This window comes from Fusarium odoratissimum (assembly GCF_000260195.1).
Source record: "Fusarium odoratissimum NRRL 54006 unplaced genomic scaffold supercont1.31, whole genome shotgun sequence".
In the NCBI taxonomy this organism is placed as follows: domain Eukaryota; kingdom Fungi; phylum Ascomycota; class Sordariomycetes; order Hypocreales; family Nectriaceae; genus Fusarium; species Fusarium odoratissimum.
The window spans coordinates 172,513-189,247 of NW_022158715.1; the positions used below are offsets into that span (position 1 = coordinate 172,513).

Sequence of the window (16,735 nt, forward strand, 5' to 3'; positions counted from 1 at the left end):
TTCACTTGCGCCCGTTGTTGACATGGGTTTACATCATTCAACTCTTCTCACTCGATTATTGGTTCTCAACTTGTTGATTGTGTAAACCTTTATACATAGTCGATAACGCTTCAACAGAAAACTATAATTGGCTTGTAGTTTCGGAAGCAATCGAATTGAAGGCCAGTTACGCCCTCAATGTAAATCCAATCTCTTCAGTCGCTCCGTTATCTCTTCATCATCGTTTTCAGAGAGTAAATAACGACTAGTGGTATCCCGATTCTAGGTAGCATTAACTCATCGCCTAAACTCCATCATGTACCATCCAACGCCTTTGCACGAATCAAGTCTACCATAACAGTAGAAGAATCATACCTAGGGACCAGACCTAGGGGGACTCGGCCAAATAGGATTTCTAATCCTCCTCCACTTCCTCATCCCATTGCTCTTTTTCTTTGTTCATCAGTTCGCTCATATCTACCGGCTTGAATATCGAACTCTCCGGATCTGTAATTCTCGGAACCTTGCGTAGACTTTCATCATCAAATACTGATCCTATTGTATCGATCCATCGCTTTCGTCGCTCCATGAGCGTCTTCGTAAGATCGCCTATGCCCGGACGAGCGGTACCCGCAGCGCCGCCCACAAAGTGACTGCCACCACCTGCACCTCCGGGACGCTTTGTCTTCTTGCTCTTGCCCATCGTGCGTGTGCGCTTCAGGTATGCAGCTTGCACTTGGCCGTCAAGATCCTCGAGGATGGTCTGATATTCCTGGTACGCCATACGTTCTCGTACAAGGTCCGTGAGACGAGCCTTGCGCGCACCGTTGATCAGCATCTGCTCCTTGAGGCGGTTTTGCAAAAGTCTCAATCTTGCTGCGACCTCGTCGTCAAAATGGCCATCGTACTCTGCTTCGAATCCATCAAGAGGAAGAAATCCAATGTGTCGGAGTTCCTGCTTGATGCGTTCATCAACCTGTGAATATTCCAATTTTGGATGAGAAGCTTTCTTCCAGGCCTCCGTTGATGACTCAGGCATAAAAGCTGCCGGCTGCTGGTTCGGTTTGTCATCAGAGGATGCGGGCTTATCTTCGACGTCTGCGTCACCATTCATGCTAATATCTCCATTGGTGGTTCCGTTTGTCGTAGGCTTGTCGTCTGCTGATTGCGCGCGGGCTTCAGGTCGAAGCGTTTGCATTAAACGAGTCAACCAAGGGCCTACTGAAAGCTTGTCTGTCTCTCCGACATCATCGTCCATGTTGTCTATGCTTCCTCGTGGCTGGTTCGGGGGGAGTTTATCTCGCCCTTGTTGTGGTGTGTCGATCGACATTGCGCCGTCCTCCTCAGCCCATATCTCTGTATAGTGTCTCTTGCCACGTTTAGGCATGACGAAGGGTGTCACACGATCCCCTCGTTCTCGTAGAAAGGCTAGATCCTCTTCGGAAAATGGTCTGAAGAACGGCTCCACGTACGTCGAGAACGTAGAGAAGTTAATCTGACTGTTGGGCTTTGCATTGCTAAAATCCTTGTCGGGAGGATCGCCAGCAATAAGGTCGGCAAGATCTGATGGCGGGTATGTTGCAACTGAGTAGATCTCTTTGCGTTCTTCATCGGGCATTCCAGGATAGGTCGCTCGAATCTCGTAAATGGTGGGGTCAGGGAAGGTGGAAGGATCTTCGCCGAATGTCATAGCTTGGGGTTGTTCGCGACGAGGAGGCGCACCCTCGTCTTCAGAGCTTGACTCTTCTTCCTCTCCCTCTTTCTCTTCGGTCTTGGCCTTCTTGTCGACATCCATGGCCGATGGTGAGCCAGCATGTGTAGGTGACAAGGGCGAACTCGGATCGCGGTCGTGTTTACGGTTTTTCGAGTCTCGCATCGGTGACGAACGTTCTATAGGAAGTTAGTTCGGAACCCAATGTTTAGGTAATTAACTGCCGGTGCCAGCAACTGACAACCTCTGTGGCCAGACGGCTGCCTCAGGCTAAACACATATATCATGGAAAAACATACCGACATTGCCTTCCTGCGGCGCAAGTGAATCGGGCTTCTTTCTTTTATGTTTGGGTCGTTTTCCTTCTTGTTCACCGTCGGCGCGATTGCTATAATCTTCAGATGGTCGCTTCTTGCGCTCGTCTGCCAAGTGTCTCATCCCGCGATCGTAAAATGTCGAGCGCTTTTCCATAATATTGGATAAGCTTTTGAGTCGTTCAATCATGCCATCAAGGCTCTTTGAATCTGGAATGGTTGCATTTGAGGCGGATTGATCGACGATATCATCATAGGTAAGATTGCGAAAAAGGATGACTCTCGTGTTAAGATAGTCTGGATCGTAAAATTCCTGTGGTGGTAGACTAGCTGTCGCGACTGGAGCAGGCGTGGTGTTGCGGCTCTGCTTTGGTATGGCCGAGTTCTTCTTGCCAGTCCCTTTCTGACTCGGCCCTGGAGGCATGATCGCGGGTGTTGGAGAGTATAAATGAGCGTGGTTATTATGCGCTTGATTGGAGGTTTAGTTGCGCGTGATTTATCAGATAGAATCGAAGGTTGAGTGGAAGATTTTGATGATTATTGCGACAAGGGAACAATAACAGACAGTAACGACACGGCTCCAAAGCACGCGATCCTATTAACGTGCGTCACGGTACAGGTTGGGCGTCGGTACGTACCTGCCCCTTGATGTTCTCAGCTGAGGGGAAACAGATGCCCCGGATGAGACCCTTGCACTTGGAAGAGCAGGCACGGAATATGTTTAGTTCCGTTCCTTTCCTTTCAAGAACTATCAGAAGCAAACAATTGAATGCAAGCATCTTTAATCGTGAAGTCTCTGATATAAGTACAAGTCACTGTCGCTAACGGCTCTTCTCCTGATCCTTACCTAGTATTCAATTCTTGATGTAAAGCACATACTGAGGTCAATCAACGACGCGACAACTCATTGACACTCACATAAATGACTACTCTTTCTACAGTAATGATTCCCAGAAATTAAATGACGAGAACCACGATTGATGCAAGAGCCGGAACACAGCAATCCGACTTCAAATACATACATCTTCTTCTAGAAAGTCCATTGATTTGACTTATTCAAATACAGCAGCGAAAGGCATTATCTAGCTGATTTCAGACACCCCTGGAGAGCAAGGAATTTGACTTGAAACCAAGGTGTCAAAATTAATTAATCTATAGGCATACTAAGTTAGACCAACTTTACATACGTCTTTTTGTCATTTAGGATAGAAGTCCTAAGCTTTCTTACTACATAGACACATGCAAGGTAGATACTACCTACGAAGACTTGGACCCCAAAGCCACCAAGTATTTCCGGGGTTTTAACCAAGTTAACTGCATTCTTGCTAGCAATATATTTTCACGACCAAGATCGCGTTGTCTGTCCTGCACTGGATAAATCATGCATAAAACACTCAATGACTCGCAGTGCAACCTTTCTATAGGTGCAAAGGAGTTGCACGTTCTTCGATAGCTCTTCTTACTCGCAGCAAACCAGAAGAAAGCCCTCAACTTCACTCAAAACTTGGACTTTGGAAAACAAGTTAATGGTGCTTCTGTCCTGTCGACAAACACCAACGCTCGAAGCATCAGCGTCACCTATTAGCAAGCCATTCATGTTCAAAGGATCCATGGACAATTAGTTTGGGCGAGAGCATGATAATTCGGAATTATTGTCATTACTTCCCAGAACGATTGATTCTTGTTCATACTCAGATCCAGCGACGTGGCCATTGCAGCCGATAACTCCCGCACAGTTCAATTGGCTTTTCTTCATTGCAACACAAAATCTCTTGAATCTCATTCCAATTGTCTGGGTTCTCTCATTTATCCGTACGTCAGTGTTGATGGCCACATGTGGTTGGCTACCATCGTCTGATTGGTCGTTGCGATTCCCTTTTGGAACGACCCGACTAATACGAAAACACCAAGCACATCTAATCTGTGCAAATAACAGGTTACGACTTTGGTTTCTTTTCACCTGTTAAGATTCGTCTCTGATTTAATGATGTTTGCTCTTGGAGTGAAGAGTCAATACAGCAATGTCTTGTTCATTGTGAGAGTCAACCTCTGTCATCACCACAACCCATGCTCGAGAAGCCTCGTCACCCTCGGCTCTTCAAGCCCATGATCGTCAACTATACTCAGTTGAAACCACTTGCTAACTATATACCCCACTCACACGCCACGAGCAAGAGTAACTACTCATAGCGAACGAAGGATGGCACATGTTTGCCGCCGCCGCAGCCTTGCAAGACCCTTGAAACTCTATCAACTCTGAACATGTGCTTCAGCTATTGGCTCCCACCTCCATCACCCACCTTATAGCTCATACCTAGAGTGAGCCCTGGCGGCGGGGTTATCGTGGCTATCTGGTGGGGTTGAGCAGATCAACAGGGACCTTTATACACATGAGCAAGTAGATTCGCGTTGAGCACATCGTGTGCGAGGCGTCAGAGCTGCCGACTACGTACAATGGCCGTTGTACCGAGACAATGTACCCGAATTGGTTTTCGAGCCAGGTCTCCTTGGTTGTCAACTCGCGTGCCTCGACCTATATATCCCTGGCTCGCCGTGTCCTTGTTGCTCGATTTTTCATCTGTCTTCAACTTGATCGTGTGAACAGCTTTCAACACTGCTTCAATAGCTCCCTTCTTTCAACACTCATTCTCTCATCATACAATGAGAGAGTATCATGGCTTCTCATGTAAGCCTGCACCATGTCCCCAACTCCAATGCCTGCTAATTAACATGCCAGGGTGGTAACATGTTGTCCTTGGCTAACGCTCAGTCTCTTCTGGTCGGCATCGTTGCTACTGCTCTCAGCACGCTCTGCCTCACCTCAATCTTCTCCAGTAAGAGTCAGGACGAAGCCCCGGGCCTAATTAAATCTTTCTTCCTTTTCTTCTACTCCTCCTTCATCAAACCCCACCAGGGCGGCAAAAAGGGCAATCAACAAGATGCCCTTGAGAGCTTCTACAAGAAGCAAGCCGGGGCTTATGATGCTACCCGAAAAGTCCTCCTTCGTGGTCGTGAGGACATGCTGGCTCTTGTTGCCGCGCAGATCCAGGCAAAGCTGACGGACGATGCGCCTAAGAATGGCAACAAGAACAAGCGAATCTGGGTTGATGTGAGCTACTATGACAACCATGTTGTTGCAACAAATGACTGATATGTTATACAGATTGGCGGTGGCACTGGCTTCAACATTGAGGCCATGGGCGCATTCGTCGATGTCCCAACCTTCTTCTCGAGCGTATACCTCGTCGACTTCTCCCCTTCTCTCTGTGAAGTGGCACGAAAGCGATTTGAACGCCTTGGCTGGAAGAATGTCAAGGTTGTGTGTGAGGACGCTCGCAAGTTCCGCCTTGAGGATTATGAATCTGGGATGCCTTTAAAGTCGATTCCTCCTCGTTCCCCTGCTCTGAGCTACTTTGACAAGCCTCGCCCTGACTTTGGTGGAGCGGATTTGATCACCATGTCTTACAGCTTGTCCATGATTGTATGTCCCACTGTGCTTTGAAGTCTACGACCCGCTGACATGTTATTATAGCCCGACTACTATTCAGTCATTGACTCTGTGATTTCTCTTCTCTCACCCCAAGGTATCTTGGGAGTGGTAGACTTCTACGTCCAGAACCAGGTTGACTTTGCCTTCCGAAACTACACTGGTGGTCTTGTCGATCGTCACGTCAACTTCTTGTCCCGAAGCTTTTGGCGCTCTTGGTTCGATCTTGACCGGGTTGGTCTTGAGCCCAGTCGCCGAGATTACCTCGAGTACAAGTTTGGTACTGTCCTTAATGTGAACACTCGCAACAAGGGCCTCGGAGCTATCCCCTACTACATCTGGCTCGGATGCCACAAGAAGCCTTTCTCGTCGTCTAGTCTTCCCCACGAGATTGTTGAACGCATTGACGCCCTGGTTACAGAGTCCCCTTACCTGTACCCTGCCAACCACGGAGATGCCCTGACTCGAGCCATTGAAAGGTCTGCTCCTGAGATTCGATCCAAGGCGTTCCTCACTGCAGTTCAGAATCTGTCTTCCAACCTCCCTCTCCCCTCGTTCTTCTACCAGAACCACCATTGGCGCATCTACTACGATGAGCAGCTCCCCAAGCACACTCAGTTCAAGGACGAGTACATCTATGCTTTCACTTGGGAGGACACTCGTGTTGATGAACGCCTCTTGAAGCTCGGTGCTGATGACAAGGTCCTGGCCATTACTTCTGCTGGTGACAACATTCTCTCGTATCTCCTTCAAAACCCTGCCCGTGTTCATGCTGTCGACTTGAACCCCACCCAGAACCACCTGCTCGAACTCAAGGCTGCTTCTTACACTGCCCTCCCATATGAGGATTTCTGGAAGATCTTTGGAGACGGAAAGCATCCTCACTTCCGTGAGTTGCTCATCACCAAACTCTCTCCTCATCTTTCTGGCCGCGCATTCCAGTACTGGCTCAAGAACGTCCATGTCTTCCAGAACAGCAGTGGTTACGGTCTTTACGATACCGGAGGTTCTCGCCACGCTATCCGTGTCTTCCGTTGGATTGCCCGGATCTTTGGTCTGCAGAAGGCTGTGAAGCAGCTCCTTGAGGCGAAGACTCTGAATGAGCAGCGAGAGATCTGGCGACGAAAGATCCGCCCCGCTCTTCTCTCTAAGCTTGTCTGTAATCTGGTTGTCTCTCAGGAGAGCTTCCTCTGGGCTGCTCTTGGTGTTCCTAAGAACCAGCTGGCCATGATTGAGGCTGATCACGCCGAGTCGGACCTCGTGAAGGGTCCCAAGCCTGCCGCCAAGAACACTCGCTCTCATGCTATTTGGCACTACATGGTCAACACTCTTGACCCTGTCGCTGAGGAGACTCACATAGCTGCTGATAACCCTTACTACTATGTTTGCATGGATGGCAAGTTCTCTCCCAAGTGTCACCCTGATTATCTCAGCCCCAGGGCCCACGCCAAACTCTCTCGCCCCAATGCTCTTGATGGTCTCCGTATTCACACTGATGAGCTCGAGGAGGTCATTGCACGCATCACCCCCGGTACTCTGACTGTTGCCGTCGTCATGGACAGCATGGACTGGTTCGACACTGGATCTCGGGCCGCTGCCGCCCAGATCACTAAGCTTAACCGAGCTTTGGCTATGGGTGGTCGTGTGCTGCTCCGTTCTTCGGCCTTGACCCCATGGTACATCAAAGAGTTTGAGGCTCATGGCTTCTCACCTAAGCGACATGGTGCTCGCCTCGATGGAGCCTGCATTGACCGTGTCAACATGTATGCTAGTTGCTGGATTTGCACCAAGTCGGAGAACTTGCCTCCTCCCACCCCCGAGATGGATCGTGCTGGAGGCTCTGAGATTACTTCTTTGACTATCTAACTCGGACAGCTGGATTGGACTGAGATAAGGATTTGATATCGCGGAAATTAGTACAGAACAGAATAACGAGCTTGAACAATAAAAATTGATATTGCGCAGCTGCTTCTTAGCCTTCATCCTGCTAGACTCTGAAAGCGTTGGCAAAGCCTACAAATTTCACAAGCCAAAACGCGCTGGAAACCAGAAACCAGAACCTTAGGTTCGGAAGTAAAGTAAAAGAGCCGTCTTATGTGAAATTGACGCAATCTTCGTTAACTCAAAGGAAATTTTTCTATACAGGTGTCTGCAGTCACAAATGTGCGCGACAAGTAGTACTATCAACAGCATCCTTCATACCTTACACACGCCAATCAACGCTCAACCACTTTATGCCTTCCACACTCGTCGGACAGCCTCGGTGATACCAACGTCGTTGGTCTCGAACTCGTACAGTCCAACACCAACGAGGACAGTCGCAATGTTGAGGAGCCAGTTGAAGATCTTTCGGAGGCCGGGGTAGGTCCTTGAGGGAATGTAGTCGATGACGACCTGCTGGAAGCCCATGTGGGAGTGGAGGAGGAGAACACTGCAGAGGATGGCGTCGAGAGTAGGGTTGAGAGATCCAGCGGCGAAGGGAGCGACGGTCAAGGGGACGAGGCCGGCGGCGAGGAGACGCTCGAAGGTCCAGTGGTAAGAGCCGTGCGCGGCGTTGGGCTCGGGGATGGGAGCAGGGTCGTTGACTAGAGTATACGTTAGTTATTGATATTCATATCATGTGAAGCCGGTCAAGTTGCGACTCAGCTTCTGGTTATATTCGTACCACCACCCTCGATGCGCTCTGTGAATACGTTAGCATATGGTCCTTATAATAAAGGTACTGGTACGCACGAGGTCCGGGAGGGAGAATAGCAGATCGTCGAGCAGTGTTGTGGAAAGCAGCGACATCCTTAAGCTGAGATCGGATGCTAGGCATAGGCATGAAGGTGGTTCGGGTCGCGGGGACAGCGGCCAATCGAGAAGCCATAGCGGTCTGCCTAAGCAGAGAGGAACGCGCAATTGAGGCCATTTTGAAGCGTTGAATGATCTATTCTTGTTGATGTTGTCGCGGCGCTCAATTGGTGGCTGCTTCGAAGGGCGTTAGTGGTTTAGAGGAAGAATTGAATTGATGATGTCGACCTCAATCAATTCGAACTGGCCCGGAACTGGATGTCCTACCATTGCCGAGGATCTCGAATTACCTCTTTTGTGATTGGTTCAAGGCGTCCCGAAGGTTTCCCTGTGGTGTGGATACCTCTGGCTGTCACGGAGCCAATAGCGCTGTTTCGTCAATGACATCTGTGATTGGTCAATATTTGAAGATCCTATCCGACGTCGCTTGGATTTTTTTGGGCTAACAGCTTCGAGCCCATGATGCCCAGATTTGTTTGAGTTGGAGAAGAGTTGGATCCTTAAGACGGTTTCTTTGATTGTCGTCCCATTGATTTCCAACTGAGCAATTGCTCAATCCGTCCACCATGGCGATCCATGCCACCATCTCGAAACTTGGGCCCTCACGAACAACCATATATTCGAGATGCCTTAATGCACAACGGTCCCTCCAAGTTCGAAATGTTGCTACGACGTACCTCAAAAAGGTTGCAGAAGGCGAGGAAAGATGGAAAGAGAGGGCAGAAAGGATTCAGAATGGCGAGATTCCACACACATGGGATGTTCTTCAAGAACGAGGATATATCAAGGATGTGGCAGGGTATGCGACACTACCCATGATCCTCAACTCGACTATCTATCTAACTTATACATTAGATCCCCCGATAAGATCAAGGAGATTATGCGTGTCCGTAGAATAGGCTCCTACGTCGGTATCGATCCCACCGCCGACTCGATGCACGTCGGTCACTTGCTACCTCTAATGCCCATGTTCTGGATGTGGTTCCACGGTTATCCTGCTGTCACATTGATCGGTGGCTCGACTGCCCGTATTGGTGATCCTACCGACCGACTCGAGAGCCGAACGATTCTTTCCAATGCCGATATTTCCAAGAACATCACAAAGATTCACGTCCAATTGACGAAGTTATGGAAAAATGTCCATGTATTAAAGCAGAAGTACGGATATGAGGAGGACTGGGCTGCCACACATCGGTTGTTGAACAACAACATGTGGCTAGGGAACCTTACTCTTTATGATTTTGCCAAGAGGATAGCCAGACATACAAGAATCGGACCTATGCTGGCAAGGGATACGTGAGTAACCCTCAAACCCAGAAACTGCCATTCAGAGTGCTAATAAAGACTTGTAGTGTTAAGCGAAAGATGACTGAAGGAGACGGTATGTCTCTCGGCGAGTTTATGTATCCTCTTCTTCAAGGGTGGGATTTCTGGCATATGTACAACAAACTTGGCATTCAGATGCAGATTGGAGGCTCAGATCAGTATGGCAACATCACTGCTGGAATCGATGCCCTCAAGACCATTCGCGAGACCGAAGAGGCACCCCACCTGAAGATGCCTTCAACCTGGGATCATGAGCCAGTAGGTTTCACCGTGCCTTTATTAACAGATTCTGCCGGCAACAAGTTCGGTAAAAGTGCTGGCAATGCTATATGGTTGGATGAGTTCAAGACAACGGCATTCGACTTGTACGGTTATTTTGTTCGAAGGTCTGACGAGGAGGTTGAGAATTTGCTCAAGATGTTCACATTTATGCCTTTGGAGCAGATCTCCAAGCTCATGGAGGAGCACCGAGCAGCTCCCCAGGAGCGAAAGGCACAGCATACTTTGGCTTTCGAGGTTCTTTCACTTATTCACGGATCTCAGAAGGCTGTTCAGGAAGCCAAGCAGCACGAATTCCGATTTGGTACCAAGCTACCTCGCGGTATTGTCAACGAGCCCACGGCAGATACTGGCATCGTCACCGTCAACAATGCTCCAAGAAGCGATATTCAACTTCCCCGCTCCATCATGGGCATGTCGCCGGCAAAGATTCTCCACGCTGTTGGTCTCGCATCCAGCAGCAGTGAAGGTCAGCGTCTGCTCTCTGCACAAGGCGCCTATATCGCCGCGCAGCCTGGTCAGAAGAGGGGACTCGTCCCCGGCAATCTGTCCTGGACTCCCATGAAGGCTTGGTTCCCCGAAGAGACTGCCAAGTTCCTCATTGACGAGCGTATGCTCATCATGCGCAAGGGCAAGCACAACGTCCGAATCGTCGAGCTCATCAGCGATGAAGAGTGGAAGAAGAGCGGCCAGATCTACCCTGGCCAGCCCGGTACTGGTCTCCTGCGCAGAATGAAGGAGGAGCTGAAGAAAGAGATTGAAGCGAAGGGTAGGTCAGTATCAGACAAGGAGCTTACTGAAATTGCCACGAGGAAGAAAGACCAATTGAATGTTGCCAATAACTCAGATATTGAGCTGCCCAATAAGCACGATGTGCGTGAGAGGCGGGCTCGACTTACATGGGATAGGAGAGACAAATGAGGGGCTGCCTGCGCAGGATCGGCTTGTGTTTGCCGTGTAACATAACACTGTAGTATATTGTAATCTGCATGATACCATAGATATGATGTAAAATGTTAAAAATGATGGGTATAAAAGTTTGAAACTGGATCTATCTATAAAAGACTGCCAAGTCCCCCTTTGGAACTGGCAACTTCTTGAGTTTCTCCATAATTTCACTGTCCGTCATGTTCTGCTCTGTGATAATTTGGTCAAAGTGGTGACAGCCATCCGTATACTTCTGCAGTGGATCTCCTCCTGGGACAGGCCGGCTTTGGCCAGAGGCCAAGGCGGCAAGATATTGCTTAGAGACGACGAATTTGTGAACGCGGTATATGCAACCTTTTATGACGCCGAACTGAACAAATCTGCGAACGTCAACGAAGCGGAGGACCTCGAATCCCGTGTCTTGGTGCCCCTTGAGCCATTCCATGACGGATTTTCCAGGAGCAAAGGTGGACATGAGTTTGATAAGATGATAGTTGCTCACAAGGCCGCGTCCGTGAGATACATATGCAGCACACTCATCAACCATCCCGTCAACATTTCGGATAAAGTCATGAATCCCAGGCCGTGGAGCGTAGCATGCCGTGAAAAAGAACATGTCAAGAAGTAGAATAGTGTCGTAGTAGAGGAGATGGCGGAGTGCAGTTTTTGCTAGCTCAAGAGAGACAGAAGCAGCGTGAGCGATACGTCGAACATCAGAAACACCGTCGATGTGAGATATGACTTTCTGAAGGGTGAGATCCCAGGTCGGATCCATAATGTCCGAGAATTTGGCTTTTGGGACAGGGACATGCCAGCCTCGAACCCTAGGAGGATCCATGTGGTGAGGGAAGAGCTTCATGTTGATAGTATTGGCTTCGTCTGCAAATTCATTAGTATCAAGTCCGTTCCAGCGACAAAGTTAGCTTACCAACTGGAATCATGCACTCTCCATAATTGTCCAAATCCTCCTTAACAATCTCAAGCAAACTATCAATCGGTCTCCTCCCAGATCCTTTAGTCTCTGCATTTTGGCTCAGATACTCGTTCTGTTTTTCCATCTCAGAAAAGGTAGAGGCTAGACCACGAACGACGCGCTCATAAGGAACGTGATCGACATCAGCGTCGAGCACGAGGCCGAAGTTGAAGATGAACTCATTTCGAAGATACTTGGTGTGAGGAATAACAACTGGGTATCCTAGGACAGTATACTTTCCGTCTGGTGTGTTGATGGTGAGATAGCGATTGCAGAAGGCTTGTCTAGGAATGATGTACTCATGGAGTACGTCGAAGTCGATGAGAGGGGATTTGGTTGAGCCTTCGACGGGGGTTATGCAGCCTGCGGGGGACTGTGCGACGATCTTGGGGCCTGAGGGGCATTAGCAAAGATATATGAACTCATTGGTCTTTGACTATTTACCCTCTTGGGGGAAGAATCTGGCGTAAAAGATGCCTTGAATCATGATGAACTTGGGGTCATTATCTGGTATTAATCAGAGATGTTGAGATTGACTCTGACCATTCGCCGGTGTATATATATATGAAAGAGATGGTATCTTTTCTTCTAGGCGATTCAGCTCATTCCATTTTGTCAATAATTTGAGTGCATCATATTGAAGCTTCAGATGAGAGTTGAAGATGGTTTAGTGAAGCTATGTTCGCAGTTCAACTCAATTGAGATCAAGACCAACGCCCCACGCTAGTGGTTACCCTGTATCAACCCAAGACCCTCGTAAAAAGTGTAGGTGGTGTGTTCATTATTGAACGTCAAGATGAGTATAATTAATTGAGATCTCCTGCCAAAGTCTTCTGGCCATCATCTAACTAATCTCATTTTTTCGGAACATTGCGCTGTTTAAGCCTTTTTGAACAAACGGAACCGAATACCTGCGAGAGCGAGATGGGTGCTTGAATCACAGCTTATATGCAGCCTAAAGCCACAAAGTGTCACCCATGAGGCCCAAAGGAGGTATGAAAAGGGGAATAATTTTAATACATGACGTCCGCCTTTTCGGTTAAAGAGGTTGAGAAGAGGTCTAGTCCGTATCTCCCGGAAATGATGTTGACTTCGCCGTGATTACTGGAATCTGGCTACAGAAGATGATGGACGGTGGTGGAATAAGATGTTATGTGTTCATATGCTTGAGAGAGAACCCTTCAAGAGAAATGATCCTGTCTCATAAAAGTCTTTTGATACATATCGTAACTCACATGAAAAGTCTCTATTTACAGAATATTTCTTTTTTTAACTTCTCCAAATCCTGTCCTGATTAATCGACTCTACCATTCATTCTATTTGATAATTATCCAGAGCGCGTCATTGGCAGTAAAAGTTGCCCCACGTCACTACCGACTGACAATACCACCTGAGCCTGCCCCAACCCGAGCCCGGGCTGCCTGCGCCTGCATCTGCAGTTGATCCAATTGAGTAACTCAGCACTTACCGTATGGGACTGGGCCTTGACGTTTAGTCTACCCTCCACTTCTTCTCAGGCTTCGCTCGATTTACCTGCTTTCAACTTCGCCTTCAACATCGTCTTAGCCCAGGACCACACCTTTCCTCCCAACATCCCCAGACAATAAACTATTCCTATTTAACAATAACAGCATATTTGGGCACAGCTCTCGAGATCACTCGTTGTTACTTCTGCACTCAAGAGCTCCCTCCCCGCTCTTGTTCCATCCTCACCCCCCCTCCGCTATCGCTATTCAACCCCCTCGTTGCGCCGCGCCACGCCATATCGCCAGTTTACACAATGGCCGACAACCCCGAGCCGAGCGCTGACTCTCAGATCACCTTCAAGGTGAAGACTTCCTCAGACAGCACGCATAGCATCACTATCAACGATACAGCAACTGTCCTCGACCTCAAGACTAAGCTCGCGGGAGAGGACTTTGAGAACATTCCCGTTGAACGACAGCGCCTAATCTACTCTGGCCGAGTCATGAAGAACGATGATGCTCTGAGCACTTACAAGATTAAGCACAACAACACAATCCACATGGTCAAGAGCGCTGCCAGCAATCAGCAGCCGAACCAAACTCCCACCGCCAACACCTCCACATCGACTCCCGCCCCCACCAACATGGCTTCAGGCACAGCCAACCAACCTTTTGCCAACTTGACTGGTGCTCGATATGCTGGGTTTGGAAATGGCCTTCCCGGGCTTGACATGTTTGGGCCCGACGGTGGTGTACGTACGAACGATGCACTGTGGATGTCGACTGTTGCTGACACATACTCTTAGATGGGCGCTCCTATGGACGAGGCACGAATTCAACGACTCATGTCCGATCCCAACGTTCAACAATCTATGAACGAGGCTCTCAACAATCCCGATTTTATCAACATGCTGATCGATTCGAACCCTATGCTTCGAAATCTTCCCAACGCCCGAGAAATCATCACATCGCCATTTATGCGACAGATGATGAGCAGCCCCGAGATGATGAGCCAGGCTATGCGTATGCAGCGAAGCATGCAAGGAGGAGAGGCTGGAGCTTTCCCAGCTCCTGGTGCTACTGATACCACACCCCAGGGCGCAGCCAGCGGAGGAAATGCGCAGGGTCAACAAGGCCAGGCAAACCCTTTCGCCAACCCATTTCTCTCAGGCATGATGGGAGGCCAACAGGGAGGCAACGCCCCTGACATGGCTCAGTTGATGCAGCAGCTCCAGGGACTTCGCTCACTGTACGGAGACGTCGGCCAGGGACAGACAGCGACGGGACAGACGGGACAGACTGGCACAGGGAACACACCCAGCCAAGGAGCGACGGACAGTTCGGCCGATGCGCAAACTTCTGGAACAACGCCCAGCCAAGGTGGTGCGCAGCAGGGCTCAACCACTAGCCCACCTCCCGCGAACCCATTCGCTGCGCTCTTCCCTCCTCCCGGAGCTGGCGCCCAGCCCAATAACCCCTTTGGTATGAACCCCGAGATGATGCAGCAGATGATGCAAATGCTCGGTGGTGGTGGATTGGACTCGGCTCCAGCGGCTCCTGCTGATAACCGACCTCCGGAAGAGCGCTACGCTGAGCAATTGCGCCAGCTTAATGACATGGGTTTCTTTGACTTTGACCGCAATGTTGCGGCGCTGCGTCGAAGTGGTGGAAGTGTTCAGGGTGCCATTGAGCATTTGCTCAGCGGACCTTGAACGACAGGCCCAGCGTGGAGAGCTTGGGGGTAGAACCCAGTGTTTGCCCACTTCAGCTGGGAGGGGCATTTGAGTCAAGACTGGCCAGACGAGCTGAGCAATACAGGTTGATTGGGGAGATATCCTCTAGGTGAAGCATGGTGTGGTCATAAATATCAGGTTTGGAACAGAGAGTATTTCGAACTTCAACGACAACTTGTTTTAATGTGATTTGTAATTAGCCATGACTCTGATTATAGCTTAACTCATGAAGCTGGAGTGCTAATAGGGACATCATGGATTTTGATGTAATCATATTGGTGTAGTCCACTTTACAAGTTAACAATTAGCTAAAGTAGGTGCCGATCGCCGGGGGAAGATGCCTCGGCTCATGGATCTCTTCCCCGCGTAACCCCAGACTCTGGCCGCGACAAGGTAACCGACGTCAGCTATTAAATCTGTTCTTTTTCTTTTTCTTCTGCGACATCTCTGATCTCTCCTCCACTTGTCACGTAAACTATATATTGTGATTTCTTAGTCAACTCTTGATCACCTCCAATTACTTACGTGACGGAACTTCACTCACAATACCCAGCCAAACACATATCAACAACCATATCCATCATGCGCGGCATCCAAATCACAGAATACCTCAAGGTGAGCTTCCAATGTCACCAATCGCTTCCATCGAATACACTAACAAACTCAAAAGGGCCCTGAACAGCTCAAGGTCTCAGATCTTCCCGATCCTAAGCCCACAGACGATGAATATCTCATCCAAGTCCACGCCGCCGCCGCCAACTTCTTCGATATCTTACAAATTCAAGGAAAATATCAAAACCAACCTCGTAAGCTCATCCTCATGAGCACTCACTCACAGAATACTAATCCTGCATAGCTTTTCCCTGGATCGCCGGCGCCGAATTCGCAGGTACCGTCATCGCCACACCCAAGGATAGCTCCAACCCCAAGTTTCCTGTTGGATCCCGAGTCTTTGGCGCATCCCAGGGCGCTTTCGCGACAAAGATCAAGGCGATAGAAGATACACTCCTGCCTGTTCCCGATGGCTGGTCGTTCAAGGAGGCGGCTGGTCTGTTTGTTACTGCGCCCACGAGTTATGGCGCTTTGGTTGTGAGAGCGGGTATCAAGAAGGGCGATTACGTACTTGTCCATGCTGCAGCCGGTGGTGTTGGTCTTGCAGCCGTTCAAGGTATGGGATTCTCTGAATTTGTGATGAGATGAGAACTGACGTAAAATAGTGGCCAAGGCTTTTGGCGCGACTGTCATTGCGACAGCTTCTACACAGCATAAGCTCGATATCGCAAAGTCTTATGGCGCTGACCATGTTATCTCTTACAACGACGCTACATGGCCCGCTAAGGTCAAGGCTCTGACCCCCGACTCTCGCGGCGTCGACATCGTCTACGACCCCGTTGGTTTAATTGATCTCTCCACAAAGTGCACAGCCTGGAACGGCCGAATTCTCGTCATCGGTTTCGCTGCTGGCAAGATTGAAAAGGTGGCCATGAACAAGGTTCTCCTTAAGAACATCTCTATTGTTGGACTTCACTGGGGTGCTTATTCTATCCATGAGCGGGAGACGATACCCGAGGTGTGGAATGGCATCATGGATCTTGTTAAGCAGGGTAAGCTCAGGGGTACTGAGTATACGGATGAGGAGTTTGTTGGTCTTGAGAGGACTGGAGCTGCTTTGAAGGCTCTTGGTGGCCGGGGGACTTGGGGTAAGGTTGTCATTAAGATACCTGAGGAGGGACAGAGCAAGCTATAA

The 16,735-nt window shown here is 49.2% G+C and overlaps 7 protein-coding genes across 7 annotated transcripts; 4 read left to right on the forward strand and 3 right to left on the reverse strand.

Annotated features, from left to right (window-relative positions):
* Positions 1-21: 21 nt before the first annotated feature.
* FOIG_13163 (uncharacterized protein) lies at positions 22-2,645 on the reverse strand. Its single transcript, XM_031214269.1, has 2 exons — positions 1,990-2,645; positions 22-1,869 (listed from the first exon to the last, which is right to left on the reverse strand). Exons 1-2 carry the CDS (start codon positions 2,426-2,428, stop codon positions 395-397), a joined length of 1,914 nt encoding a protein of 637 aa, XP_031055979.1. The 5' UTR covers positions 2,429-2,645; the 3' UTR covers positions 22-394.
* A 145-nt stretch (positions 2,646-2,790) lies between these two features.
* Positions 2,791-7,508, forward strand: FOIG_13164 (uncharacterized protein). The gene is made up of 4 exons (XM_031214270.1): positions 2,791-4,690; positions 4,742-5,113; positions 5,168-5,485; positions 5,537-7,508. The coding sequence occupies exons 1-4, from the start codon at positions 4,679-4,681 to the stop codon at positions 7,355-7,357; spliced, it is 2,523 nt and encodes an 840-aa protein (XP_031055980.1). The 5' UTR covers positions 2,791-4,678; the 3' UTR covers positions 7,358-7,508.
* Positions 5,691-8,559, reverse strand: FOIG_13165 (succinate dehydrogenase (ubiquinone) membrane anchor subunit). The gene is made up of 3 exons (XM_031214271.1): positions 8,225-8,559; positions 8,157-8,174; positions 5,691-8,076 (listed from the first exon to the last, which is right to left on the reverse strand). Exons 1-3 carry the CDS (start codon positions 8,400-8,402, stop codon positions 7,724-7,726), a joined length of 549 nt encoding a protein of 182 aa, XP_031055981.1. The 5' UTR covers positions 8,403-8,559; the 3' UTR covers positions 5,691-7,723.
* A 157-nt stretch (positions 8,560-8,716) lies between these two features.
* On the forward strand, positions 8,717-11,696 carry FOIG_13166 (tyrosyl-tRNA synthetase). The gene is made up of 3 exons (XM_031214272.1): positions 8,717-9,083; positions 9,140-9,580; positions 9,637-11,696. The coding sequence occupies exons 1-3, from the start codon at positions 8,851-8,853 to the stop codon at positions 10,808-10,810; spliced, it is 1,848 nt and encodes a 615-aa protein (XP_031055982.1). The 5' UTR covers positions 8,717-8,850; the 3' UTR covers positions 10,811-11,696.
* Positions 10,822-12,796, reverse strand: FOIG_13167 (uncharacterized protein). Its single transcript, XM_031214273.1, has 3 exons — positions 12,234-12,796; positions 11,745-12,182; positions 10,822-11,695 (listed from the first exon to the last, which is right to left on the reverse strand). Exons 1-3 carry the CDS (start codon positions 12,274-12,276, stop codon positions 10,941-10,943), a joined length of 1,236 nt encoding a protein of 411 aa, XP_031055983.1. The 5' UTR covers positions 12,277-12,796; the 3' UTR covers positions 10,822-10,940.
* A 773-nt stretch (positions 12,797-13,569) lies between these two features.
* On the forward strand, positions 13,570-14,967 carry FOIG_13168 (uncharacterized protein; the record flags this gene model as incomplete). Its single annotated transcript, XM_031214274.1, has 2 exons — positions 13,570-14,007; positions 14,062-14,967. The coding sequence occupies 2 exons, from the start codon at positions 13,570-13,572 to the stop codon at positions 14,965-14,967; spliced, it is 1,344 nt and encodes a 447-aa protein (XP_031055984.1).
* Positions 14,968-15,570: 603 nt separating this feature from the next.
* On the forward strand, positions 15,571-16,735 carry FOIG_13169 (NADPH2:quinone reductase; the record flags this gene model as incomplete). The annotated part of the gene is made up of 4 exons (XM_031214275.1): positions 15,571-15,603; positions 15,659-15,794; positions 15,845-16,156; positions 16,206-16,735. The coding sequence occupies 4 exons, from the start codon at positions 15,571-15,573 to the stop codon at positions 16,733-16,735; spliced, it is 1,011 nt and encodes a 336-aa protein (XP_031055985.1).

Bases quoted from the DNA above. Each gene is read 5' to 3' on its own strand.
- FOIG_13163 (XM_031214269.1), bottom strand. From the start codon at position 2,428: ATGCCTCCAGGGCCGAGTCAGAAAGGGACTGGCAAGAAGAACTCGGCC. The intron at 1,870-1,989 runs GTATGTTTTTCC...AACTTCCTATAG, and splicing joins GCCGCAGGAAGGCAATGTCG to AACGTTCGTCACCGATGCGA.
- FOIG_13167 (XM_031214273.1), bottom strand. From the start codon at position 12,276: ATGATTCAAGGCATCTTTTACGCCAGATTCTTCCCCCAAGAGG. The intron at 12,183-12,233 runs GTAAATAGTCAA...AATGCCCCTCAG, and splicing joins CAGATTCTTCCCCCAAGAGG to GCCCCAAGATCGTCGCACAG. The intron at 11,696-11,744 runs GTAAGCTAACTT...ATGAATTTGCAG, and splicing joins AGAGTGCATGATTCCAGTTG to ACGAAGCCAATACTATCAAC.
- FOIG_13166 (XM_031214272.1), top strand. From the start codon at position 8,851: ATGGCGATCCATGCCACCATCTCGAAACTTGGGCCCTCACGAACAACC. The intron at 9,084-9,139 runs GTATGCGACACT...CTTATACATTAG, and splicing joins TATATCAAGGATGTGGCAGG to ATCCCCCGATAAGATCAAGG. The intron at 9,581-9,636 runs GTGAGTAACCCT...AAAGACTTGTAG, and splicing joins CCTATGCTGGCAAGGGATAC to TGTTAAGCGAAAGATGACTG.
- FOIG_13165 (XM_031214271.1), bottom strand. From the start codon at position 8,402: ATGGCCTCAATTGCGCGTTCCTCTCTGCTTAGGCAGACCGCTATGGCT.
- FOIG_13164 (XM_031214270.1), top strand. The intron at 5,114-5,167 runs GTGAGCTACTAT...TATGTTATACAG, and splicing joins ACAAGCGAATCTGGGTTGAT to ATTGGCGGTGGCACTGGCTT. The intron at 5,486-5,536 runs GTATGTCCCACT...ATGTTATTATAG, and splicing joins CTTACAGCTTGTCCATGATT to CCCGACTACTATTCAGTCAT.